General features: G+C 55.3%; 1 protein-coding gene across 3 annotated transcripts in view; it reads left to right on the forward strand.

Moving 5' to 3' along the window:
* PALD1 (phosphatase domain containing paladin 1) overlaps positions 1–27516 on the forward strand; it is an 89237-nt gene that overhangs the window by 23633 nt on the left and 38088 nt on the right. For all 3 annotated transcript variants that reach the window (XM_082673747.1, XM_082673745.1, XM_082673746.1), the window contains exons 2-15: positions 13936–14149; positions 17158–17260; positions 18575–18754; positions 19843–20007; positions 20835–20995; positions 21193–21268; positions 21890–22041; positions 22410–22509; positions 22726–22830; positions 24753–24848; positions 25287–25415; positions 25914–26030; positions 26111–26266; positions 26588–26770. In XM_082673747.1, coding sequence (XP_082529873.1) covers positions 13965–14149; positions 17158–17260; positions 18575–18754; positions 19843–20007; positions 20835–20995; positions 21193–21268; positions 21890–22041; positions 22410–22509; positions 22726–22830; positions 24753–24848; positions 25287–25415; positions 25914–26030; positions 26111–26266; positions 26588–26770 — 1908 coding nt within the window. In that variant the 5' untranslated portion in view covers positions 13936–13964. The remainder of the gene's footprint in view (positions 1–13935; positions 14150–17157; positions 17261–18574; positions 18755–19842; positions 20008–20834; positions 20996–21192; positions 21269–21889; positions 22042–22409; positions 22510–22725; positions 22831–24752; positions 24849–25286; positions 25416–25913; positions 26031–26110; positions 26267–26587; positions 26771–27516) is intronic.

Consider the following 27516-nt stretch of genomic DNA (forward strand, 5'->3'; position numbering starts at 1 on the left):
CCAGGCTGCGAACCAGAGGCCTGGCTGTGTTGTTATGACATGTAATAAACGCTCCATGCCTCAGTTTTTCCATCTGCTAAATGGCATAATAGCTTGCACGTCTGCCTTTCTCATCGGGTCGTTCTGAAGCTGAAATGAGATAGTGGATGTGAAATTTGTTTAGTAAAATGACATTAGGAACATACAACTATTGTGGGTTCAACCCTGTGGAGGCCCCGAAGGAGCATCAGATCCAGAGTGGGGAGATGAGGCATGTACTTTCCAAACACTGGGCCAGTGGGCGCAAGGTCAGGGTTGTGCGGGGTACAGGCTGCGTTTTGGAAGGTTTGGAGGGGACGGGGACATTTCCACTGGACGTTGATGGATGGGGTGAGGGTGGGGATGGTGTTCCTGGTTGTTGGACCAGGAGGCCAGAGACATGGAGGCAGGGAAGGGCCGGATGTGTCCTGGGAGATCCAAGCAGTAAAGGGCCTTGAGCGTTTCTGGCCGGCAGCTCTGGAGCTGCTCCCCTAGGAAAGGGCCCCACGGTGGGTCTGGGGGCAAGAAGCCCAGCAACCCCCTTCCTGAGCTGGCAGCACAGCAGCTCTGCTTCTGGCTGTTTTACACACTGGACTTCCATGAAGGATTGATTTTGTGCGAAGGATTGAGCTGCTCAAATGTTGTCCTACCCATCTTGTCCAGCTCCCTCACTTTCCAGGTGGAAATATCAAGTGTGGCCCAGAGAGGGCTGTGTTGAACTTGAGGCCTCTCAGAGAGCCTGTGTGGAGGGAAACATCTCCTGGGGCTTTTCCTACTCCACACCGTAGGGCAGCTGCGACCTGGCTTTGCCTGGAATGTCAGAGGTGTGCTGGGTAAATAGGGGGATGATGAGGGTGGGAACGGGGGTCTTGAAGGCCAGGCAAGGGAGTCTGGACTGGAGGCCGCAGGGGTGGGAGGGATGGGGACAAATCCCAGAATTGGGTCATGGTTCTTCCCAGCTCCTTAAAATGATACTTTGGGTCCCTGTGGCGTTGCTGGAGGTCAGAATTGGGGTTCAAGTGCAAGTTCCCACTGGCCTTTTGGGGCCCAGTCCCTGGAAGCAGCCAGGAGAGTGTCAGCAGGGTCAGGGTCCTGGGCGTGGTGTCAGGAGGCGCTAGGTTTCTGCTGACCTTGAAAATGCCCAAATGCCCAGCTTCGTTGAGCACCCTCACTGAGCACGTGAGCATGTCCATATACTTTGAACCCTGCTCTCCCCAGGGCCCTCCGCCTACTCCCAATCTGAGATGGACACGGGCTTTGGGCTCTTTCAGGCGCAGGATGAATGTCCTGCCCAGAGTTGACTGGCGCCTCCCTGGGGGTTTCTCCACCCCCCTCCTGCTCATCCTTGAAAGAACCTACAGGCAGGGTCCCTCCGAGCCAGATAATGCCTTCTTGTTTTCTAGGGAGTTCCCCTGCTCAGAAAGGCCCCCGGGAGGGACACAGAGAGACTCCAGATGGGGAGACTCCTGCGATTTCTCTCTACCTTTTTGGAGGAATGGAGCCCAAGGGTCTACCTACACTGGAGAACAAACATTTAGCAGCTTGGAACCTTCTAGATTTATACAGCTGACTCGGGGAAAGCTCCCGCACCACACGGCCCGTCAGTTGATGATCCTGTGACGCGTGGGCGTCTCCTCAGCCGCACCCGTGGGCCCTGGCGGCCAGGGGTAGCGTCTTCTGTATTCGTGAGCTGCCGTGGCCCCAGCAAGGGCTGGGCTCACTGGATCCTGGCATCGAGCTGCTTGAGCATGATCAGCAGGGAACCCAGTGTTCTGCCGTGAAAGGGGAAAGAAGGAGGTTGTGCCTTGCGGTGTATGGTCATTGAGGGCCAACCCTAAATATGACGGAGTGCATTAGTCAGGATTAGATTTGCCTGTGAATAATAGGAAGAGCCAAATAACAGTGGTTTACACGAGATGGAAGTTCATTCCTCTGTCCTGTCCGAGCCCAGAGTCTCGCGGTCCAGGCCTGGTGTGGTGGTTCGGCTCCACAGATTCCCGGGGTGTGGCTTCACATGCTGGCAGTTCAAGACAGCTCTGAACCGTCAGCCATCGCACCGATGTTCCAGGCAGCGGGATGGAGGAAGGGGGCAAAGGGGGCTCATGAGGAAGGATCTGGAATTTGCCAAGGGCACGTACTGCCCCTTATGTCCCATCGGCTAGAATTAGTCACCTGGCCCCAGGTAGCTGCAAGGGAGATAAGGAGTGTGGTCCTGGCCGTGGGCAGCCATGTGCTCAGCTAGCTGCCCTGTCCCTCTTCTGGTTTGTTTAGTGGAGACGGAGGGAGGGAGGGGATGAAGGCATTGTGGGCATTTTGATCAAACCTGAGGATGTTCCCAGGCTGAGAAACTGGGCCAGCGGTTCAGGGGCAGCAGAGTCTCACCCAGGGAGATTCCTCAGGAGGAGGCCAGTCCAGCCTTGGGACCAGAAAGCCACACGCCTCAGGCCAGGAAGGGAAGCAGGGGCTGAGCCTGAGGGAGAAAGGCTTTCAGGGGACTGGAGCCAGCCCCGTGGCATGGTCAGAATGAGGGAGGTGGGCCACCCTCTTCTCAGAGGGTCGGGGTGTGCTGAGAAAGTGCTGTCCCCAGTCCAAGATCCCATATAAGCAGGGCTTCCTATCAGGCACAGCTGACCCACCATGGGGAGCTCCAGAGATGGGGGGTTCCCCAGGCCTGGAAGCAGGTAACTAGGGGTGCTGGAAAGGGCCCTTTTATTTCCCGAGGGTCCTGAATTCCAGGAACCCCCAGCCCCACTGGAGCACCTGGTAACAAGTTCCAGGGTCTTTGCTGGCCGCGGAGCAGGCAGGAGCCCCCTCTCTGCCCTCCGCCTGTCAGGTGAGCTGAGAGGGAGGCTTGTTGCCCCTTCACTGAGGGCGGGGCCTGCTGCGCCACCTGCAGCTTCTCCCAGCCCAGGGGTCCATCTGCAGGGTGATCCCCTGGCTCTGCTGCTGCCCCACACTGGCCCCCACTCTCCACAGCTCCTCGGCTGGCCGCCCGGTCACTCTGCCCACCTTCGTTCCACCTCCAGAGGCTCCCCCTGGTTTGCAGGCTGAAGCCCGGAACACAAGGCCCAGCTCACGGAGGCAGCCCACCTGATGAGCATATGGCACTATTTCCAAACATTCATCCACCTTCTGTTTTTAATTTTTAACCTTTTTTGTTTGTTTGTTTTAGAAAAACTAAAAACACTTCAGAAACATATAATGTAGGTCGTGAAGGTCTCCTGTAATGTCAGACCCCAGACAGCTTTATTTTTAAAAAATTGATCTTGTCCTAATTTTAAAAAGAAGGAGGCTAAGGGGCAGCGGTTGCAAAGGGATTGGTCTGGGTGACCACCAGAGACATGAGGTGAGGGGCTACGCGCAGAAACCAGAACTCTGCTTCTACTAAGCCAGGTAGCCTGGGGAAATTCACGTTATTGACCCTGCTTAGCTGTTTCCTCTCTGCAAAGTGGGAGCCGTAAACCCTGTCTTGCCTCCCTTGAAGGTGGTTGTCAGCAGCAAAGACAGAGAAACCACAAAGACACAAAAAGCGCCACCAGGCTGCAGGAATGGAATGATTATCATGGGAACATGGATGACCACAGGCAGAGGGTGGCCAAGGCACTGAGCCGAGGGAGCACAGGGGGACTTGGGGGAGGGTCAGGTGGGGGATGCACTGGGTGAAGAGCTGTGACCTTTGTCCAGCTTTGAAACTATTACACATAACCTCACTTAAAAACATTCCCAAAATAATCATGTTCGTTGTAGGAAATTTAGAAGTGATGGATAAGCAAAAAAGAAGATAAATACCGTACTCAGTCCCCCAGTCAGGAATGAGTACCATTATGTTTAAACATCTTCCCCCTTTTGTACCTGCTTGTTGTTGGGTGCCATCCTTGGTCCCATCAAAAAGGAGCCGGGCAGGGTGGGAAGGTGAAGTGATGGAGCTGATTTGTTCCATCAGCAATTGTGTGTCTGGGTCGCTCAGTGGGACAGAGCCAGGAAGGACACAGCATGGCCCCTGCTGGGAACAGCATGCAGTGGAAGGGAATGGAATGTCCCATTTTGTGATGCTCACAATGCGCTGTGGGAGTTGAGGGATGGGGGTGGGTGTGTAGTCAGTCAGGGAGAGCTTCCTGGAGGAGCTGGGCTTTAACTTCCAAGGGTGGGTAGAATGTGGGGGAGGAGGGCAGTCCAGGTGAGAAAGTGCAGGGTGGGAGCATCTTCCCCCCACCCTCTCGTGTGCACTGAGACCTGCTCCTTGATGCCGGGTGCTTGCTCTTCTGTGAGTCCTGAAAGCTGCAGATGCCCCCAGGTTGTCATCTGTTCATCTCAGAAATATTTCCTGAGCATCTACTGGGACCCGGTCACTGTTCTGGTGCTGGGGCCGTGGCGTGGACAAATTAGGCGCCGTCCTGCTCTTGGGGAGTCAGGGAGGCTGCTGCTACAGACATAATCCCATCAATGAGGCAACTGAAAAATAAAAGGAGGTCATAAGCTGGAGAAGAATTGAGGGGTGTGTGTGGACAGACTGCATCGCCAGGACCTCAGAGAGGCTTCTGGGGAAGGACGTTTGAGCCAAGACTAGGGGAAGGGGCAGCCACGTGAGCAAGCTGCAGAGTGCTCCAGGGGGAGGGGTGGTGGGTAAGAAGCTTTCATGAGTAGGAGAGGGTCTGGGGCGTTGGAAGGAGGAGGAGGACGTGGCCAGTGGCTGGGGCATCATAGCAAAGGGAGGGGTGGGGGCCTGTCCGCTGGGCTGAGGGGTTTGCATGTTACAGTGTGATGGAAGGAAATGACATGACCTCCACCTGAGTGCCCTCTGCCCGTGATCGTCCGTGTTCCCGTTATAATCCTTCCATTCCTACAGCCTGGTGGGGCTTTTTGTGTCTTTGTGGTTTTTCCGTCTCTGCAACTGACAACAGCCCTCGAGGGAGGCGAGACAGGGTTTATGGCTTCCACTTTGCAGAAGAGGAAACAACTAAGCAGGGCCAGCGATGTGATTTAGGACTTCAGAGATGCTTCTGGCTGCTGCATGGAGGATGGATTGCAGGGGTCATCCATCCTTCTGGAGGGAAGGAGAGAGACTCCTGGAGGCTGCTGCAGTCACTCTAGGCAGGGGCCAGTGACCAGTGGTGGCAGAGCAGTTGGACCGACTAGGGGTGCGAACCCGTTCATCTGTGGGTGGGCTTTCATAGCAGGCAGAGGACTTGCCCAAGGCCCCAGAGCAGAGCTAGGCTCTCTTGGTTCTTGATTAAGACCAGAAGCAGACGGAAATCTCCCTAGGTGGCTCACCGGGCAGAGTGAAACGGAGGGACTTGGAATTCTGTGTTACTACAGTAGGACAGCTGCTGCGGCCCAGCCCCACTCGGCCCTGTTGTTTGCCCGGGATGAGAGCCAGGGGATTGCTGAGCCCACTTATTCCCTCAGACCATTCCTTTTATAGGCAGTGTCTGGGCACGGCCCTGGCCCTGGCCTGGGAGTGTCTGGGAGGTTTAGATCTGGTACCAGTCCGTGGTTGCAGGGGGGGGATGTGGAGAAGGTGGGGAGAGAGTGCAGGCAGAGTGGGGCCTGGGGGGATATGAAGGGCTGCTGGTGAGTCGCGCCCTCGCTGTGTTTGGGCTGGGTGGGTGTTGCCTTAAACACACATTCACTTGTTTCATTCCTGTACGATCCAATTAGGAAGGTAGATTTATGGTCCCCAGTTTATAGTTGGGGAAACCGAGACTCAGAGAAGTTAAGCATGTGCCACAGGACTAATACGTGGTAGAGATGAGAAGATCGGGATCAGCCAGATTTCGGCCCCAGAGTCCATGAAACCACTGGATCCCCCAGCTAGGTGTGAGGGTGTTGGGGAGTTCTCACTTTCTATCTGTTAAATGGAAATGCTGCCACTGCCTTCCTGGGGTCTCCTCACTCCTCAAACAGAGGGTTTTAAGTTCTTGCCTGCAGCAGGCATTGGGCTCAGCTCTGAGGACCCTGAGCTGCCGAGAGCGGCCCTCAAGGACCACGGAGGACTTGAGACTCAGCATCACCGTCTGACAGGAGTACAGGTCTCCCCGCTATCCGAAGGTAGAGCATTCCTGGGGAAGCTGTTAGCTGAAATGGCATCCAGTGGAGAAACGGTTACCTTAGGACAAGTGCACTTGCTAACAATGCACAAAATAAGTTGGATAAAGCACAGATGCTCACCGACGCGGTTCAAGCCTCTGGGCTTGCTGCTGAGATGTTGAGAGTGGTTCCTGGGAAGGAGCTTGGCGAGGGGTGCGTGGCCCCTGTAACGGCTCCTGCAAAACAAACGCTCAACACTAGTTTTTTTTCCCCCCCTTTTTTTTTTTGTGGTAAAAGCAAAATCCTCTTCAGATTTCTCTTGGTTAGCAGAAACAGTTACTAATGTAGGTCTTTCATAAAAGCAAAGTGGCATAAAGCGAACTTTCAAAAAATGGGGGATGCCTGTATAAAGTGAGCCACGTGTTTTTTTTAATTGAAGTATAGTTGGTTTGCAATGTTGTGTTAGTTTCACCACGTGTCATTTTAACTGGCCACATAAAAAAGTAAAAAAGAAATGGGTGAACTTAATTTTAGTAACACATATTATTTAATCCCAGTATATCAAAATATGATCATTTTGACATATAATCAACATAATAAATTGTTAATGAGATATTTCACTTTGTTTTGTACTACGTCTTTGAATCCAGTGTGTGTTTTACACTTGCAGCACACCCCAGTGTGGATCAGCCACGTTGCACGGGCTCAGCAGCCAGTGCAGTGGTGGTTACTGTATCGCACAGCCCAGCTCCAGAGTCTGATTGATCCCTGCCCCCACCTCTGCAGTGCATGATAACAGCTGAATTTTAAGGAGGACTCACTGATCAGGCCCTGTTCTGAGGACTTTTATAGTTACACAGTGGACCCTTGAACAACACAGGTTTGAACTGTGCGGGTCCACTTATACGTGATTGTTTTTCAATAGACAGCTACTGCATGATCTGTGGTTGGTTGGATCCAGGTACATGGAACTGCGGGTACGGATCTTAGACTCCCCGGAGGGTCAACGCCCCTAACCCGTGTTGTTGAAGGGTCAACTGTGTTGTTGAACCTTCGTAGCAACCCCTCAGGGGAGGTACTCCTGTTGTCCCCATTTCATTGATGTGGCAGCTGAAGTCCAGAGAGGTAGCTTGGCTGAGGTTGCACAGTGGGTGAGTTGTGGAGCTAAGGAGGAAGGTGTGATGAGGGGGGCGAGCTCCTTTTGTTTTTAACAGATTTATTTAGGCCAACTTCATACGACAGAATTCACCCTTTTTTTTTTTTTTTTTTTTTTGCGGTACGCGGGCCTCTCATTGTTGTGGCCTCTCACGTTGCGGAGCACAAGCTCCGGACGCACAGACTCAGCGGCCATGGCTCATGGGCCCAGCCGCTCTGCGACATGTGGGATCCTCCCGGATCGGGGCACGAACCCGTGTCCTCTGCATCGGCAGGGGGACTCTCAACCACTGCGCCACCAGGGAAGCCCAGAATTCACCCATTTTAAGTGTACGGTTCACCACTGGCAAATGTATGTAGTTGTGTAATCACCACATTCAATACATAGAGCAATTCTGTCCCCTAAAGGTGCCCTCGAGCCCCTGTGCGGTCCACTCCCTGTCCCTGACAGCCATTGATCTATTTTCTGCCCCTGTAGTTTTGCCTTTTCTCAGATGTCATACAAATGGAGCCATACAGTTTGAAGTGTCCGGGGCCTGCTTGTTTCTCTTACTGTGATGTTTCAGAGGTTCATCCCATGTCATGTGTATATCAGTAACTTGTTCCTTTTTTATTGCCGAGTAGTATTTCATTGTATAAATGTGCACGTTTTTCACATTGTTTTCATCTGTTCACCAGTTGATGGACATGTGAGTTGATTTCAGTTTGGGGCCACAATGAATAATGCTGCTGTGTACAAGCCTTTTTCTGGACATGGTTTCATTTCTCTTGGGTAGTTAGTTGCCTGAGAGTAGAATTGCTGAGTCATATGGTAATTGTATTTAAATTTGTAAGAAACTACAAAGCTGCCTTCCAAAGTGGCTGTGCGATGTTACACGTAAGCACCGGGTCTCCAGTTCCTCCACAACCTTACCAACACTTGATGTTGTTGGTCTTTTAAAATTTGTCATTCTATGGGACTTTCCTGGCAGTCTAGTGATTAAGACTCCGTGCTTCTATTGCAGGGGGTACGGGTTCAATCCCTGGTCAGGGAACTAAGATCCCATATGCTGCGCGGTGCAGCCAGAAAGAGAAAGACAAAATTGTCGTTCTAGTGCATTTTGCTGATGACATAAGATGCTGAACATCTTTTATATGCTTATTTGGCATCCGTATGTACCTTTAAATCTTTTGCCATTGTAAATTGGATTTTTGGTTAACTTAATATTGAGTTGTAAGAGTTGGCATCTCTTTTTTTGGTCGGGATTAAATGAGATAATATACGTCAAATGCTTTGCAATCAGAGGTCCACCCACTGGCCCTCCTGGCGTCCCTCTGGGTCAACACTCAGGGTCACTGGCTATCTCAGGCATCCTGTTTAGACTCTCCCCTTCCTGCTCACCCAAGGTAGGCATAGGAATCACATACTTGACCAACACCCCCTGATTTGGCCAGCGGTACAATGTCTGCTCAAATCAATCTTCCTGCGCTCTCAGCAAAAGCTTCCCCTTGCCTCAGGCCAGAGTCAGCATGGCCCAGCCAGGGGGCGTGGAGTTGGGAGGCAGGAGCTCTGCGTCCCAGTTTCGTCCTTATGACCTCTTCCCTTATGACTTGGAGCTCATCACTTTCCCTCTCTGGACCTCAGTTTCCTCATCTGTAGAAAGAGAAGGTTGGACTAGGTGACCTCCAGGGGTGTAGCCAGCTTCAAATCTCTGCTTTTGGGGGCCTTGGTGACGGCCATTTGTGGAAGTTCCTGTGATCACAGCATTCCCTAAGGCAGGACTTGGGATTTTGCAAGAGGGTCTGGCAGGCAGGAATGGCTGGAGAAGGGGATGGGGCAGGGTGGTGGCTGGGTCAGGAGCAGATGTCCAGCTTTCTGCTTCAGTTGGAGGAACCAGACTCTGCTTTGGAAAAGCCACCATTCATCGTTTCCAAGTCCATAGGGTTTGACAAGATGGAGGCCATGGCTGCTGTTCCATGACCAGGACAGAAGACATGGGAGAGGGGGGACTGTGAGCTTTGGATCAGAGATGGGGAAACTGACACCAGCATGGTGATGGAATCATCACTCACTTCTACCAAGAATCATCTGAAAAGAAATGGACTTGGGCTCCTGCGATGTTTAGGTCCAGGGCCTTAGGAGTCAGCTGTTGAACCTCTTGTCTGTCATCCCCACTCTAGGACCCAGAATGCTTGTCTGCAGCATCCCCTTGGCTTGAATACAGCCATTGACGAGAGGCTCACTGCTCCGGCAAGCTGGACGTTTGTGCTGTAGCATCGGGCAGTTAGTTGATGACTTGGAGCTAAGATTCCAGCTCCTGAAGTTTGGTTCTTCCTGGAGAAATGAGGTCACCTCTCTGTGAAAGATTCCATAGGGTGGTTGCTTTTCTCTCGGGACTGGCTGCTGTGTGATTGCCCAGAGGCAGGAGGGTGGCATGTTCATGTGTGGAACTTTCTCACATGCTGTTGTAACTGCAGCCCAGATGATTCTGTGGCTTCTTAGCTGGTCACTGAGGCCTTTTGTGGGTGAAATGGAGTCTGCAGTCCTCGCTCCCTGCATGGGAGACTGTGCGTCTCTCTTCCCCTCTAGGAGGTCGTGTCTGGGTGCCCTGGCAGAGGATGGAGTGGATGGGGGTCCCTAAGGTCCCTGAGTGGCGGTCAAGCAGGTTCAAGAGGGAGAGAAGAGTGTGTGGGGTGTTCTTGCTGTCAGGGTCAGCTGTGAAGAGGCAGGGAGGCAAGCTTATGCTGCCACTTAGCAAAGGCCAGTTGTCCTCACCTGAAATGGACACAGTGAGGCCTGAACCTTATAGGGTTGTGTGTAGGGGGCACCATATGTTGTAAAGCACCCAGCATGGTGCCTGGCACTTAGTAGGTGCTTTGAAATGTTAACAAACAGAGGCAAAGGAGAGACTTGGAAGGGGCCTGTATTTGGTGGGGCTTTGGTTCCCTTTTTTATTTGCCAAGAGCCCCTGTAGCAGAATGGCAGAAGCTCCCAGATCCCTTCTCGGAATGATGTTTTTAAATGCACAAATTAAATAGTTGGGATTACAGAGGGAGTAAATTTTATTGAGAGTGCTATCAAAATACTAAAACACAAACTTGTGATGTAGTAATACGTGTCCTTAGATACTCTTGCGTTAACAAGATAATCCATTAGGTGAGTTAAGGTTAAATTTTATTTTTTTAAAGACACACCAGCGTCAAGGCTGCTGTCGCTTGGCTTTGATGGGGACATTCATCTGGGGTGTGCCTTTGAGGGCATGTGGCCAGCATGATGGACATGCAGGCATTTGCGATTGGTTCGATGGTCCCAAGTGTGGAGAACCCCGTTTTGCAAATGGCACGGCAGCTTCTTTCCAGCTGGCTTCGTAAGGTGAGGCTGGACTTCTCGCTGGGATCGTCACATTCTCCACGCTTGTTGAGTGAAAGGCGGTTGTGAGAATCTGGGTCCCGCTCTGGGGGATCAAGACCACGAGGCGCAGAGTTGCCCAGCGTTGGCCGGTCCTGTCACCCGAGACCTGGGGGGCAGGGGACCCAGGTCTGATAATTACAGTGGTGTGAAGGGAGCGATGAGCGCAAGCCACGTTTCCAGATACCTGCACGGCTGCTGTGTGATGTGAACACGTCTCTGAGCTTAGTGGTGAGTATGTCCTGGGCTTTGCGACACAGCAGGAGTGGTCTTCACTTGTGGTTAAGGAGATGATAGCTTTTAGTTAGAAGTTAGGAAAATAAGGCCTAATTGTTTGCAAAACCATCCAGGCTCATAGACACCTCCCCCCCCATCTTACTATCTAGCCTCATCCTAGTCTACCCCGATTCTCCCCCCAGTGGAGGTTTGAGCACTAGGGATCCCACCTACATGTGTGCCCTTGCTGACCCCTGGCCCTGGCAGTGGACAGCAGTGGTATCACCACTAGGACTGCCAATCTTAGGAGCCAGATCCATGTGGAAGGGGCCTTCCGACTGTTCCATCCTTTGCCGTCACTCTGTGGCTGGGGCTGCTAAGCCCAGACGGGAGAAGTAAGGTGCCCAAGGCCCCACAGCATGTGGCTAACAGGATGAAGGGTCCTTTGCTGGCGAGGCTCACTCTAGGTGGGGTGGAGAGGCTTCAGGGGGAGAGTTGCAGAGTGAGAAGCCTGGGAATCCCAGGGTTTCCCCCTCCTCTAGACATTTTGGAGACAGGTCAACTTTCAGACGATACGGTCTTTCCCCCAAGCCTGCAGCTGTGCACATCTGTATTGTCTCCAGGCTGTCCTTATAGGGACCGGCTGGGGCCTGTCACCGCCTGTGGAGCCCTCGAGAGAGGAAGAAGGCAGGAGCTGGAGCTTTGGGGGAGGCGAGGGGCAGGCGAGATGGAGGTGCCAGGCCTGGCCCAGCCCCGTGGGAGCAGGGCCCGGCCTTGGCCTGGCAGCTGTAGCCAGCTGTTGCCTCCTGCAGGCCCTTCCCATGTCCTGTCCGTCACTCCCTCCTTTGGGACAGCCTCCCGAGTCCTGTTCTTGGAGGAGGCTGTTCCCACCCATGCCTCCTTGGCCCAGGCTGCTGAAGAGGGGTCTAGGGAAAGTTGGTGGGCCATGTTGGGGGCCTGCTGTGGCAGGCGAAGCGGAGAGAAGGTTCTGGCTCTGCTGATGGTCAGCTGGGGGTCCACTGTGGAGCCCCTCACCCGCTCTGAGCGCCTCTGTTTCTGTTTGGAAACAGAGGCTCATTCCTTCCACCTTCTACCAAGAAGAAAAAAAAAGAAAGTGAGAGATTGGACTGGGTGTGGAGAGTCATGATGAGGCTCTTACAAAAACATTCGGTTAGCGTGTTAGCAGAGCTGTCACACAGCTGCTGGGAGTTGTCAAGCGTGACACGGCTGGGCGGGAGAGAGGTGGGGAACCCTTTCCAGACTGCAGAGGGAGAGGGGGTGGTTTGGCGTGCTGGGAGGGATGGAATGAGTAGCCATTCTGTCTAGGTGGCTCTGGGAAGGCAGAGCCTGAGGGCACAGCCGGGGGAGGCCCTGGGAGCGCCCACCTTGGGACCAGGAGCTCTGACTCGGGATCTGGGAGGGGAGAGGGCGCAGTGAGCTCAGCCTTCAGACTGACCTGCTGCTCCGGTTTCATGCTGACCCCTGACCCCACCATCCACTGCCTGAGGTGCCGCTGCTGCTTATGAGAGGGCATGGGCGGAGCATGGATGGTGGGGGACAGGTAGTCCCCGCTGCCTGAGGGGGGACAGCCCATGCCAGACTGAGGGCAGCTTGGGGAGCGGAGGGGAGTCGTCAGGTTCTAAAGTCTGCTTATGGCCTCTGTGTTCTCAGAGGGGAAGTATCTCAGGGTGCGGGTCGGGGGTGCGGGCTGGCCGGGCAGGTCTCTCCCTCCCCCTCCAGATCCTGGTCCGTCAGCGCCACATGGGGCCAGCTGCTGCTGGGCTCTCAGAAAGTTCTTTGAGCCTCTGTCTCCCATGTCTGTCGCCCCCTCTCTTGGGTCTGTGTGGAATTCCCAGCCCCTTCCCTTCCCAGCGGGCCTGGTTCTTGGACGCCTGAGCCAGTCCTCCCCACACCCTCTACCAGCTCTTAGCAGCTCTCCTGGCCTGCTTCCCCAGCCATTCTTTTTATTTGTTTTAAATAGATGTTATTACCCAGTGTTCAGAGGAGAAAAATCAGAAAACGCAGATAAGGAAAAAGGAGAAAATAAAAATTGTCTATGATCTCATCACCAGGTGTTGACTCGGTTAGCATCTTCATGTGCCTCCTCCCGGATTTTTCTCCTGCTACATGTTCATGCATTAAAATTAGATTATAGCCTGTACTTGCTTTGCAGCCTGCTCCTTCCATTCCTGGTTCCTAGATATCTTTCCACAGCAGTCAATAAGGTATTTTTAAGGCTGTTTAACATTCCACCTTAGAGATACCCCGTAATTTATTCAGCAGATCCCGTTGCAGGCTGTTTCCAGTGTTTTGTTACTATAAGTAACATTGCGATCAACAAAACACCCTTGTAGCCCACTCAGTTATGTGCATCCTTAACTATCAACATTTCCCTAGGAGAGAGCCCTGTGAGGGGAATTGGGGGTCCACGAGGATGCCTGGCATGCCGGATGTTGGGCAAAAGCTTCGGCTGTTGCGATGTTGATGGTGTTGAGGTTATTGATGGAGAGTTCAGGGGCCTGGTGCTTTTGTTGAACCCTTGATCTTCTGAGAACTCACCCAATCTGGACTTCCCTGGCCTCGTTTTGTGACATTCACGACTAGAATATCCTCCTGCGTCCTGTTCCCATCCAAATCCTTCAAATCTGTCTCCAGACTTCCCTCTGCCTCTGGTTCTGGTTCTGGTTCTGGTTCTGGTTCTCCCTCTGGTGAAGGCCTCCTCCCTCTCCCAGTCTAGAGGGCGTGGCCTCCACGTGGCCTGACTCAGTTACTTGGAGCCCTAGGTCCTGCCCTGATGGGGATGGTTAACCCCTTCCTAACTGTCTTATCTTCACTAGGGGAGTATAAGCTGTAAGGGGTCAGGGGGCTACATCTTCTTGACTCCCCATGTCCATAACTCCCCCAAGGCAGCAGCAGGGGGCCAGGCACACAGTAGGTGCTCCGCGAACGTGTGCTTTGCTGGGCACCGGCTTGGAGGCAGCAAACTCACCCTGTGTCTCCAGCTGCAGGGTGAGCTGGCCCTCTCATGGGCCTCAGACTGTGTATCTGTTCACAGGGTAGGGATGGCGGGTGGGCTGGGTCCCTTCCTGCTGTGGCTTTTCCTACCCCCTCCTTGACCTCTTACCCCACAGGTCTTGGGTCCTGAGGCTGCCGGCAGACTATGGGTACAACGGCCAGCACAGCCCAGCAGACAGTCTCAGCCAGCGCCCCCTTTGAGGGCCTCCAGAACGGTGGCACGATGGATGGTCGGCACTCACTCACTGTCCACTCCTTCCAGACCACGGGCTTGCACAACAGTAAGGCCAAGTCCATCATCCCCAACAAGGTGGCCCCCGTCGTGATCACGTGAGTGGCAGGACGAGTGTGACCGTGTCCCCGGAAGACATGTCTGGGGGGAGCTGCCTGGAGGGGTGGTGGCATACAGCGCTTCAGAGTCTCCAAACTGCTTTCGTAGATGAAGATACTGAGGCCCAGAGAGGTTAAGCAGTTTGTCTGGAGTCACACAGGAAGTGGGTGGCAGAGCCAGCGTCTGTCGCGGGTCTCTTAGCCCATATTACTTGCCATGTCACGGTGCCGGGTAGTGTGGAGAGGGAAGAGTGGCTGGGGGAGGGGGGACACCCTTTTGAGAGTAATTTTTGGCTGATGTTTTCAAAGGAAGTTTATATTCTTAGATGCATAAAATGTCGATTTTTTTCACCCCCCACAACCTGTAATTATGGTTCGAAACTGAGGTTAACACCGGGCCATTAAAGGGCCTTGGGCTGAAAAAGCTGGAAGCTGTTGGTCAACTCTCCTAATTAGGCCCTTCAAGGACATTCCCAGAGGGGGCTGAGGGTTTGTTCTGGCCCCATATTTTGAGAGACCTGGACACACTGCATGCGTCATGTGGGCCCAGGGAAGGAGTGGGTGCTGGGAGCCTGAGGCCAGGGAGACAGAAGGGGCATTGGATGCGTCTCCTGGTGAGTCAGGAAGCCTTGTCTTACATCATATCTGCCCACCGAGCTTCCCTGTCTCTGGACCCCTCCAGGATGGAGGAAGTGGGACATGATGAGCTAAGAATTAAATGTGTTCCACACAGAGATGTTTGGCAGAGAGTTTGCAGATGGGGCCTTCTGTATAAGGAAACCTGAGGAGTGGGAATGATAAATCCGGCCTGTTGCCTTTGGGGCCTGACAGGAAAATTGTAGTCATAATACGTTACTGTGCTCATGATAAGGGGAGGAAAAGAGATGTTAAATAAAAGGGACTTGAGGGCTTTCCTGGTGGCTCAGTGGTTAAGAATCTGCCTGCCAATGCAGGGGACATGGGTTCGAGTCCTGGTCCGGCAAGATCCCACATGCCGCGGAGCAACTAAGCCCGTGCGCCACAGCTACTGAGCCTGCGCTCTAGAGCCCACGAGCCACAAGTACTGAAGCCCATGTGCCACAACTACTGAAGCCCGCGTGCCTGGAGCTTGTGCTCCATAACAAGAGAAGCCACCGCAGTGAGAAGCCCGCGGACCACAACGAAGAGCAGCCCCCCGCTCGCCACAAGGAGAGAAAGTCTGCACGAAGCAATGAAGACCCAACACAGCCAGCAATAAAAAAAAAGAAAAGAAATTTATTAAAAAAAGAAAAAAGGGACTTGATATATAGTCTTTTGACTAGCAGATGACAAAACTAGGTTCGGGTCTTGAGCACAGTGTTGGAACCTCGTGTCCTGGGCCTGGCTCTGCCTCTGTCCTGCTCTGTGACCGTGGGCAGATACTTTTCCCTCTTGGGGCCTCAGTTTCCTTATCAGGATATGTGGGGATGACATTCAAAATATTTAAGTGTGGTGTGGCTCAGGACAGTCACCGGTCTGCTGCAAAACTCCTCTGTAGTGAGACTGTGTGCTCCCTGGAGCCAGCCGTGACCCAGTGATCCTTGGGTTGTAGCTTGTTTGAGGTTCAAGGGACCTTAGAAGATCATCCAGTACAGCCGCTGGCAAACCATATCCTTCAGGCCCATCTCCTGTTTCGGTAAATAAGAGTTCAATAAGTGTTCCTTGGGACACTGCCACTCCCGCTCATTTGCATATTGTCAGCAGACGCTTAAGGCTGCAACGGCAGAGTTGAGTAGTTGCAGCTGACTGCGTGGCCCACAAAGCCTAAAGTATTTACTGTCTGGTCCTTTATAGGAAAGGTTTGCTCACCCCTGATCTGATAGCTATTAGATCAGATGTGAAAACTGATCCTGACACAGAAACTGAGTCTCGGGAGGCAGAAGGGTTTGCTCGCCACGGGTCCCGTGTGATGGAGGCAGAGCTGGCCGAGGGAGCCCAGGTCTCTGGACTCCTGTCTAGTGCTCCCCACCCCAGTCATTCCCCCACCCTGCCTTTCCTTTTGTAAAGAGGCTCAGACCCCAGATCATGAGCTCTGGGAGGCTGTGTCTTATTCATTGCTATAATCAGCACAGAACCTTGTTGGGTCTTGAGTGCACAGCGCTCCGCCTGGTTTAGCATCTACAGAAAGCTGTGGGTTTTGTTTGAAATGGCCCTGTGTGGAGGCAGAACTACTGCTAATAATTGTAGTTAGATTACTAAATGATCACAGTCTTCGAGGCACTGGGCTAAGCACTTACTTCTTTAGCGCATTGTCTTCTCACAGCAGCCCTTAGGAGGTTGCAATTACTGGAAACGGAGCTATAGAGCAAGTAATCCCAAAGCCATGGAGTTACTGAGCGGTGGAGTTGGAGTCATACCCAGGCCACGTGGCCCCAAAGCCTGGGTCCTGAACCACTGCACTGTGCTAGGGGGTTGTCAGTGTGGGGTTGTTCTCAGAGACAATCTGATGGAGGGACCATCTGGGATGGTCCTTGTTAAGCCTTGTTTAAGGAGGCCTTAAACAAGACAGAAGCTTCTGTCTACACAAAAGTCCAGGAGGTGCTCCAGGCTGACGTGGCTGCTCCATGATCAGTCAGGCTCCTCTTCTCTTGTTGCCCCACCATCATCAGCATCTGCTTCCTGCCATCATTTCTGGATGCTAGACAGGGAGAAGGAGGGAAGGGTAGAGGGCACACATCTTCTCTTTAAGGGGACGGCCCAGAAGTTGCACACATCACTTCTCCTCACATCCCATTGGCCCAAACTGAATCACATGATCACACTAGCTGCAAGGGAGGCTGGGACATGTAGTCTTCAGCTGGATGTCCCAGTCACAATTCCAGGGTACTATTGCTGAGGAAGAAGGAGAGAGTGGCTATTGGGGGACAGTGGGCAGCCTCTATCATAAATGCGTGGGTGGGACGGGGTGGCCCTGCCGTAGGCCTGATGAGGGTGGAGTGGATACTGGCTGCGGAGGTTGCCTGACTCAGTCTCCATTCTGCCCCTGGCAGGTACAACTGCAAGGAGGAGTTCCAGATCCACGATGAGCTGCTCAAAGCCCATTACACGCTGGGCCGGCTCTCAGATGCCACCCCAGAGCACTACCTGGTGCAGGTGAGGTTGGGCCTGTCCCTCTCTCCGCCTTGCAGCCTCTCCTACCCTCTTGCCCTCCTTCCTCACAGGCTCCCTCCCTAATCTCCTCCTGCTTTCCACACTGTCCCCCTTCTCTGCTTCACTGCCTCACCCCACCCTCTGGGGTCCTGATCCCACTTCCTCTCACCCCCTGGTTTCCTGGGCCCTGTTCCTCCTGCCCTGTGGAGCCCCCTGCTCTTCTGTCCCCATCTGTCCCCTGCCTGGCCCCCAGCCTGCCCACACCTCTCTCTCAGAGCACCAGGGAGAACAGAGAAGGGGGCCTGAAGGACCTGGGACCCCAGACGGCTCCCTGCAGGCTCTCCATCCCATTCTCTTTTGAAGTTTCAGAACTGCTCTGGAATGTAGAGAGATGTAGATGTACATGTACATCTATCTATCTGTCTTTGTATCTTTTTTTTTTTTTTGCCTTAAATATCCCCTGGAAAGTAAAGTCTACAAGGGCAGATGACTTTTCATGTGTCTTGTTCACTGCTGTAGCCCCAGGCCCTAGAACAGTGCTTGGGTATAATGTAGGTGCTCAATAAATAGTGAATGAATGAATGAATGAATGAATGATAATCATGATGATTAAACTGTATTTGTTGAAAAAGGGTCCGGGTAGGAGGTGGCAGTGGACGGGTAGATGGGTGAACAGGTGGATGAGATGACCTCATGGTTCCTTTTTGCCCAGGAATGTGTCTTCTGGTTCCTCCTGCTTTCACCTGATCCCTGAGTAGTGTTTTCCTCTTTTCTCTGTAGTCACTGCCTCCCCAGCTGGGGAGGGGAGAAACCTGCCCATTCCCAGAGCCGCAGGCCTCTAGGAAGTGGCTAGCAGTTCTCTCCTGGTTGATTCTTGGTGCCCCAGCTGTGACTCCCTACTCGAGCCCCTTTTCCATGAGCTTCCTCTGGGTATGAGAGATGTTTGCTGTGTGCCCGGGGAGCTGCAGGCCCATCCTAGAGGCAGCTTTGGTCTTCTGTTTCATGTCCCTGGAGTACCTCTCCCTGCTCTCCTTCTTCAAGGCCAGGCTCAGATGCCACTTCCTGCATGAAGCCTTTTTGGATTCCCCCTCAGGAGGAGTTGCCTTTCCTTTTCCCACACTGTACGACACTCCTCCTGGCATCACGGATAGTCACGTATTTTGTCTGCTTTTTCCACGAGTCAGCAGACAACTTGAGGACCATGTCCCCCACCCCCTCTCCCTGCTCCCCATCCCCTGGGGCCTGGGACAGAGCCCTGTTTGTAGAAGACGTCCCAGAGTCATCTGAGTGACCCCCCTGTGGCTCTCCCCCTGCCAGGGCCGCTACTTCCTGGTGCGGGATGTTGCAGAGAAGATGGACGTGCTGGGCACTTTGCAGAGCTGTGGGGCCCCCAACTTCCGGCAGGTGCGGGGCGGGCTCACCGTGTTCGGCATGGGGCAGCCCAGCCTCTCAGGATTCAGGCGGGTTCTTCAGAAACTCCAGAAGGACGGACACAGGGTAAGCATGGCCATTTCCCATGCAGGGGCTAGCCCCCAAATCTGGGGAAACGGGTTCCAGGAGGGGCAACTTCAGAGGCTCTGGAGGGGCCTGGCCGTATCATAAGGAGGGTGACTGGTGACCAGGACCAGGCCCTGCCAGGCCTGCAGTGCCATTATGGTCACTGTGGTCAGCGTGACTGGGAAATTCTGGGTGAATGTTTATTGCACTGTCCTGTGTGGACATGGGAGCCCCAAGGTCAGAAGCCCCTTATACACCGTACAGGATGATGATCACAGCTAACACTTACGTCCTCATGTCAATCCTATGAGGCAGTTATTCACCCATTTTACAGAGGAGGAAACTGAGGCCCAGAGAGGATAAGTGACACAGCCCCTGAGTGGTGTCCCAAGACACAAACCTAGACCCCTGGACTCCACGCGCCTGCTTTACATGCCTCCTCTCTCCTGCCTGATGTGGAGGTGGGGTTTTGAGTGTCTCCAGGACAGAGGATGAGTGTCCACTGTGATTGCAGGCTTATGGCGGGCAGCCGAGTGTGATTTGACCTGGGTTAAGATGGAGAGTCCTTAGTGAACCAGAGTGGGGAGGGGGTGTTAGCTGAGCACGGATCCCACCTTCCCAGCAAGTTCTGCAGGGCGGGGCCTGCCCACACATCTCCCTCTGTCTGTACGGTGCTCAGTGAATGCATGATTACATGGTGGTGGTGGGCATTCACTTCTTCAGCTGATGTTTATCAAGCACTTGATTTACCTAGGGCTCTGCGCTAGGAATTGTGGGGACACGAAAATGACAAGGACATGATTCTGCCCGCAAGGAGCCTGTAGTCCACAAAGGGAGAAAGATGTATTCACTGATAACGTTAATCCAGGGCAGGAGTTAACACCACAAGATTCAGATCAAGGGCTCTTGGCCCTGAGAGGAGGGAGGTCAGGAGCCGGTGGCCTTGGGACTGAGCTTTGCTTCTGGGGTAGGATTCAGGTTGCAGGGGCAGAGTGGGATGATGGGCCCGGGATGAGGGGGAGCGGCTAGCTTGGAGGCCCCGAGGTGGGGGAGCGGTGACGCTTCCCTCCTTCTTGGGTTCCCGGCAGGAGTGCGTCATCTTCTGTGTGCGGGAGGAGCCCGTGCTGTTTCTGCGTGCTGATGAGGACTTTGTGCCCTACACGCCTCGAGACAAGCAGAGTCTTCACGAGAACCTCCAGGGCCTCGGACCCGGGGTCCAGGTGGAGCGCTTGGAGCTGGCCATCCGGAAGGAGGTGAGGGCCAGCGGTGTGGGTGGGAGGCCGCCCCCCGGTAGGCCTTGGACAGCTGGGTTGAGCCCAGCCCCGCTTTGCTCTCACTGGTACACACTCGCTCACTTTTCTGCCCTGCTTGGGTGAATGGCTGCTGCAACACTGGCCCCGGGCAGCCTGGGGAAGGACTTCTCTTCTCGGCTCTGCTTGCCTCTGCCCCTTTCCCACCCTGCTTTTCTCCTCCAAACTCAGCACCATTATTTAGAAAAGGGTCTGGTGGAGGGGAAAGAGCACTAGACTGAAAGCCCCAGGACAAGTTCAGCCTCCTGTGAGCTGTGAGGCCTGGGCTGGGTCACTTCTCTCCATGCGCCTCTTTCTGAGGTTCCTCTGTCCTCCTCCTTCACAGCTGGGAGGTTTGTCAGGGTCTCTGAGGCTGTTGAGGCACCCAGAGGTGTGTAAAGAGTGTGTGGGGGTCATGGCGTCCCCTACCTCCCTGGGACATCCCGGGCAGGAACGGAGGCCGCAGCTCAGGCTTTCTCCCCTCTAGCTCCCAGCTGACCGAGCTTCCTCCTGTCCTTCAGTCTGGCGGTTTAGCCAATTCCTGCTGCCCACCGGGCCAAGCCCTTCCAGCCTGGCCCCAGTGTGGGCCATGTCAACTCAGGCATGGGTGGCTGCCCTCGGGCCAGCGGCCACCCTGGTCCCGTCAGGGCTCCCAGGGCACAGAGAGGACCTCTGGTGTGTAGTTCTCCCTGGAGGGAAAGCAGCCTGTCCATGGCCTCGGTGTGGCCTAGGCACTCCAGAGCTCAGCCAGGAATGTCCATCATGGCCCTCTGACCCCCTACCTCCTCTAGATCCACGACTTCGCCCAGCTGAGCGAGAACAAGTACTACGTGTACCACAACACCGAAGACCTGCGGGGGGAGCCCCACGCCGTGGCCGTCAAGGGCGAGGACGATGTGCACGTGACCCAGGAGGTGTACAAGCGGCCCCTCTTCCTGCGGCCCACCTACAGGTACCGAGGGCCTGCACAGGCCCCCAGTGTGCCGGGTGTGGGTGCTCTCTGGGCCTGCTCTCCAGCTGCGGCCTCAGTCTTACCATCTGCAGGTTGGGCTGAGTTCCCCACGCCTGTGTCTCCCATGGGAATATGGGGGTGAGGGGATGTCCGGCGTGTGTGGCCTGCCTGATGGGCCGCTCCCCCTCACCCGGCAGGTACCACCGTCTGCCCCTGCCAGAGCAAGGAGCTCCCCTGGAAGCCCAGTTTGATGCCTTTATCAGTATCCTCCGGGTAAGTGGGGGCAAGAGGGGTGCTGGGAGCATGGAGGGTGGGCAGGTGCTTGGAGAGTGGGTCTGTGTCAAGGCCCCGTCTCCATGGAGATGCCCTGGTGGGTGTGGCTTCTGGAGGAAGGCTGAGGGTGTGAGTGTGTGGGCTGTGTGTGTGTCTGGTGTGGGTGTGTATTTGTACATTCTCTAATGACAGAGCCCAGCACTGACCGTCTGGAGGACTGGACTCTGGCTGTGGCTTGGCTGCTAACTTGCTGTGTGATCCTGGACAGATCTCCTAACTTCTAGGCCTCAAGTTCCTCATTTCTATATCGGAACTAAAAATTCTTACCTTCCAGGCTTCAGCTGATATCTCCTGAGTACCGGTGTTTCTGTCCCAACCCCCTTGGGAGGTCACCTTATATAATTTGCCTCTCACAGCAGAGTAACTGTGGCCCTGTCCCCTCTGAGTAGTTCTTAGCTCTAGGGCCCTGGGAAGGAGGCAGGGCCTGTGCTCCTGGGGCAGGTGGAGCAGATCGGGCCGTGGGGCTGGGCGGCCCATGTCACGATCCCCCAGCCCCAATTTGGTCCTCAGCCGCGGGCCTTCTGGTCCCACTGTTACCTGCTCTCCGTGGCCCCTCCCCAGGAGACCCCCAGCCTGCTGCTGCTCCGAGAGGCCCACGGCCCTCCCCCTGCTCTCCTCTTCAGCTGCCAGACGGGCGTGGGCAGGACCAACCTGGGCATGGTTCTGGGCACCCTCATCCTGCTTCACCACAGTGGGACTGCCTTGAGGCCGGAGTGAGTGGCTCGTGGGACCCAGTGCCCCAGGGGACTGTGGGGATAAGGAGAGGGGAGGGCAGGGCTGCGCCACGTTGCCGGGGACACATCAGAAGCCCAGAGCTACAGCTGGAAGTTGGGCAGCTGGGGTTCACTTCCCAGTTTGCTGCAGACTTCACTGGCTGACCTGGAGAAAGTCCCTTGGCCTTTCTGGGCCCCAGTTTCCCCAGTGGAACAAACGCCTCTTGTCTCCCCAACTGATTTGGAAGGAAAACTTGGAGCATGTAGTCCGGTGCCTCTCATCGGCCAGGTGAACGGGAGGGTGTCGACAGCGGGGCGTCCTCCAGGCCTGTGGGAGCGCTGATGAGGGTACTGCCCCTCCCTGTCAGGGCTGCCCCTACGAAGACCAAGCCACTGCCCATGGAGCAGCTCCAGGTGGTCCAGAGCTTTCTCCACGTGGTGCCCCAGGGGAGGAGGATGGTGGAGGAGGTGAGCGAGGGGGCTGGGCAAGGAGTTGGGGGCGGGGCCGTGGAGGGGCACTCGCTCCCCTCACTGGGGGGCGTCTTCCTCCCCTGCCCGCTCCTTCCCTTCCCGGCCAGTCATTCTCTTTCCCCCTCTCTTCTCTTCTACCTCTTGCCATCTTTCCATGGCCCTGCTCCATCCCTGCTGCCGTCCCCTCTTCCCTGCCCTGGTCTCTGGCACCAGGTGGACAGAGCCATCACCGCCTGTGCAGAGTTGCACGACCTGAAGGAAGTAGTCTTGGAACACCGGAGGGAGCTGGAAGGCAGCCCGCCGGAGACCCCGGCTCAGGTGAGGCACTGAGAGCCGCTGCTTTTGCCTGAGCCCGGCAGCCTTGTTTGGTTGGGCCTGTTGACTGGCCCCCTTCAGACTGGCTTTTCCTAATTGCTGCTTCTCCCATGAGCAGAGCAGTTTTCAGAGGAAGGGGAGATGGGGAGCTGGGCCTGCAGGAAGAGAGGAAGTTTACTTTCCCTGACCAGGACCCCTTGCTGCAGAATAAACAGGATGGAGGAAGGGGCTGCTGGCAAGGTGCTGGGGGCCTCTGGCTCCAGATACTTCCCAGGCTGCTCCCGGCTCCCCCTGCAAATAAAAACCCTCGCTGTTCTTTGGGAAGGCCAAGGTTTGGTCCAGCCGCTGATTCTGCAAGAGTGACGGGCTCTGGGCTGTCTCAGCGGGCCTGTCCCTGTGCTCTGGGGAGAGGAGGTTGGCTTGTTCGCACACAGCGCATGGAAAGAATCTAAAGCCCGCAGAGTCCTTTTCTTCTTTAACGCTTAGAAAAGTGTTTTAAAAGCAATATTATATCACAGAAGACTGAGGAATTAGAGAAGGAATAAAACTGCCTGTCGTCCAAGCCCAGCTGCCGTGAGCATTTTGGCTGCCTTCCTTCAGTTGTCATATCTCTGATGTTCTTTTGTAGGTTGCCTAGGGCACGTCTATGTCCTGCTTATTTCATGTAACCCCGTCTCTTCCATGTCATACCTGCTTATCGTTGTTGAGTTTTATGGCTGTGGAACCAAAGCCATCGCGAGGCTCAGCCATCATTGGCCCGATAGGTCAGGAGCAGAGCTCTGGCCCGATTGCCTGAGTTCTTTCTGTTCCTGGCTCTGCCACCTAGAGGCGTGTGGACCTGGGCAACCTGCTTCACTGCTCTGTGCCTCAGTTTCCCCACTCGTAAAACGAGGCCACTCACAATAACTACCCCATAGGGTTGTTGTGAGGATTAGGTGAGCTCAGGTCATAAGGCCTCAGAAGGGCGCCTGGCAGAGCAGGTGTTCCTCCTGGCCGTCACCTGCTGTGATCCTCAGGCCCCCTCTAGTTGCGCAGTGGGGTCAAAGTAAGCACTTCGCATGGAACTACTTCGTGAAGATGAGGCTTTTGTGTATTTAGGATTTTTCCCCTTATAAGGTCTAGATTAGGGGTTGACAGACGATGGCCCACGGGCCAAATCCAACCCACCACCTGTTTTGATAAATAAGTTTTGTTGGAACGAGGTCTTGCCCATCCATTTATGTACCGTCTCTGGCTCTCTTATGTTGCCGTGGCAGAGTCCAGCTGTTGCAAGGCAGATCGTGTAGCCCACAAGCCTAGAAAATTTACTGTCTGGCCTTTTATAGAAATAAAAGTTTGCTGACCTCTGGCCTGGATTCCCAAAGATGGGGTTAAATTTCATCCAAGGGCATGACCTTTTTTTCGGGCCTGTACGAATGTCACTTGCCCTCCAGAAGGTGGTGCTGACTCAGCAGGAGAAGCCTGAGATCCGAAGGTGAAGAGAGGGAATTTGGAATTTTCTGTGACAGCCCCCTGCCCAGAGGACGCTGGGGTGGGGAGGGTCGCAGCTCTTAAGCGAGGGCCTCTGGTTCAGGGAAGGGTGTTTATACACTTGCTGCTTCAACACGGATTGTGGGCGACCCTGCATGGTGGGTGGCATTGGAGCAAAGCGGCGAGGCCCAGCCTGTCTCTGGGCACAGAGCCTCACCGAGAGCTGTAGTGCCTCCTGGGGTCACCAGTAGCTCTTCCTGCACCATGGGTAAACCACAGCAAATGGGATAGGGTTGGAAGAACTTCCAACCTGGCGAAACAGGGTTATGAAGGGTGGGGGTAGATTGTCTAATGGGAGTTTCTGAGGCTTAACTCCTGCCTTCTGGGGATGGGGATGGGTGGCTTAGCAGCCCCATCTTTACTGCCCGCCCTCCTTCCTGGTCCCTTCCTCTCAGGAAAGCGGCAGCCAGCGCGGTGTCCGGCAGAGGGCGCTGCGGAGCCTGGAGCGATACTTCTACCTGGTCCTGTTTAACTACTATCTCCATGAGCAGGTGGGGTAGGGGGATGAGCGGACCCATCCCCCTTTCTCCTGGGGCCCCTCCAGACTCCCCACCCAGTGACTGGCATGGGGTTGATGGGGACCCCTGTGGAGCCGGGGAGGGGAGTGGGGACATGTGTGTTGGTTCCAGAGGAAGGCGGGTTTGGGGGAGGCAAGGAGAGACCCAGATAGAGGGATGGTCCCCGAGCAGGTCAGGCAAAGGGAGGCCCCACGTCTCTTTCCTCTGGGCCCATCTCTGTACCCTTAGCCAGGGCATCGGGGCCTGGAGGGATCTCGCTTCGGATATCCTGGTCCCCTCTCCCCAGCCCCTCATCCCTGCCCTGGGCCGTGATGGGTATCCCTTGGGGTCCCCCGACCAGAGGGCAGGCAGGGAGAGTTTGGGATGGCCATGTGACCCTGAACTCCCGTCTCTCCCTGCCTCGGGCTGCAGTACCCGTTGGCTTTTGCCCTCAGTTTCAGCCGCTGGCTGTGTGCCCGTCCCGAACTGTACCGCCTGCCTGTGACACTAAGCTCAGCGGGGCCTGTGGCCCCTGGGGACCTCATCACCACCGGCTCCCTGGTGAGTGTGCCTGGCTGGCTGGGGAAGTGGGCGTGGGTGTGGGCTGGCCCCGGGGTTGATTACAGCCTTGGTTCCTGTGGGGTTGGGCTAAGCATTGCCCTCACAGGAAGCAAAGGGTGGATGGCCCGTGCGTTGATGGGATCCTCCTGTGAACAGAATGGGGCCATTCTCAGGCCCTAAGAAGCATTTGCAGCTCTGGCTACGTTCCAGTACCCACTCCTCATTCTCAACGCCAAGCGCTCTGGGCTGGGAGCCAGGAGGCCTGGTTCTGGTATCTTTGCCACCAGCCTCTCATCTTTGAGCCTCAGCTTCCTAATCCGGAGAGTGGGCACCATTGCACTTGCCCTTGCCAGGGTGGTTATGAGGCTCCAAGTGTGCAAAAGTGCTTTCTGAACTGTCAAGTGCTGGTCTCACCCCCCGCTCCCCATGCCCACCTGGGGCCAGGTTCTGAACCTCAGTCGGCCGCTGAGGGTCCCAGGCTTGCTTCTCTCCCAACAGGGGGCAGATGACCTCGTCTCCCCGGACGCACTCAGCACCGTCAGAGAGATGGACGTGGCCAACTTTCGGCGGGTGCCCCGTTTGCCCATCTATGGCACGGCCCAGCCCAGTGCCAAGGTGACCAGCCAGGGGGCCCACGTGTGGGGTGAGGAGAAGGGGGTTTGAGCTCTTTCACTGACGGCCATCTGTCCCCCCAGGCCCTGGGGAGTATCTTGGCCTACTTGACCGACACTAAGAGGAAGCTGCAGCAGGTCGTGTGGGTCAACCTGAGAGAGGAGGCTGTGCTGGAGTGTGACGGGCGCACCCACAGCCTGCGGTGGCCTGGGCCCCCCACGGCCCCTAGCCAGGTGGAGGTGAGGCCCTCCTGCCTTGTACGCACCCCTGCCTTGGAGGCCTTCTGGGGACTTGGCCTGAAAGGGTCGAAAGGGTCTTCAGAAGCTTCTGTGCTCCTTTTGTACAGATGAAGAAACTGAGGCCCCGAGAGGAGCGGTCTCAGGGAGTGGCTGACTCAGGACTCCCTTGCAGCCCCGGGTCTGGTTATAAACCTTGAGGCTTGAGAAGGGGGAGGGATGGGCCCGGAAGCCAGGACTATCCTGGCTGCAGAGGTGCTGGTCTTTCAGGGCTGGCCTGGGGGCTGCCGCGTGGCCTGAGCCCTCCGTCCCACCCTCCCCTAGAACCTGGAGACCCAGCTGAAGGCCCACCTGAGCATGCCTCCCGCAGGCACCCAGGGCCCGCGGACCCGCAGGTTCCAGACATGCCTCACGACGCAGGAGGTCTTCAGCCAGCACCGTGGGACCTGCCCCGGCCTTACCTACCACCGCGTCCCCATGCCAGACTTCTGTGCCCCCCGCGAGGAGGTGAGGGGGCTGCGTGGCTGAGGCCTCTGGGGAGGGAGAGGATGCCCCCCCGCCTCCCTCGGGCCTGGGCCTTGGCTGTGGGCACAGCTCCCCAGAGGGACTAAGAGCTTGTTCTGCAGGGTTTCAGGTCGGCCTAGGTGGTTTATTCACACGCCTGCCGAGCTTCGTGTTTGCGTGTGCGCGCGTGCCTGTTTGTGTGTGTATTATGTGTTGTAGGTACGTGTGGGGTGGGTGAGCATGTCTGTGTGTGTTCAGAGTGGGTGTGGTTGTGGAGAGTGTGTGTGGTGTGTCTGTGTCTATGGAGGCTGTACTGTGCCACTTGTCTTTGCTGGGGGACGCGTGGAGAGCGTGTCTGGTGGGGAGCTGTGTGGTGTGTGTGTAGGGGGTTTGTGGAGGAGGGTGCTGGGGAATGCTGTGTGTGACTGAGGGAGTTCTGTGTGCATGTGGTATCTGTAGGTTTATGCTTGTGAATGTCTGTACGGTCTGTGGGTCTTTAAGGTTTGTGTGGTGTGTGTGCCTGGCCTGTGTTGTGTGGGGGTCACTGTGTGCCTGTGTGATGTGTCAGTTCTTTGGGTGATGCGCCTGTGTCTGTCTGTGAGACGGGTGGTGACGGGGCTTGTATGGCCCCCTCACTTTGCTCTGTGGGTCTGGCTGCCCGTAGTTTGTTGCCCTCTGGTGGTCTCACGCTGCAGTGATTGGCTGAGGTTGGGACTGCCCTCAAACTGGGATCTGGGTTGGGTCCACCT

Source organism: Grampus griseus, assembly GCF_964374135.1.
Source record: "Grampus griseus genome assembly, chromosome: 16".
NCBI lineage: Eukaryota > Metazoa > Chordata > Mammalia > Artiodactyla > Delphinidae > Grampus > Grampus griseus.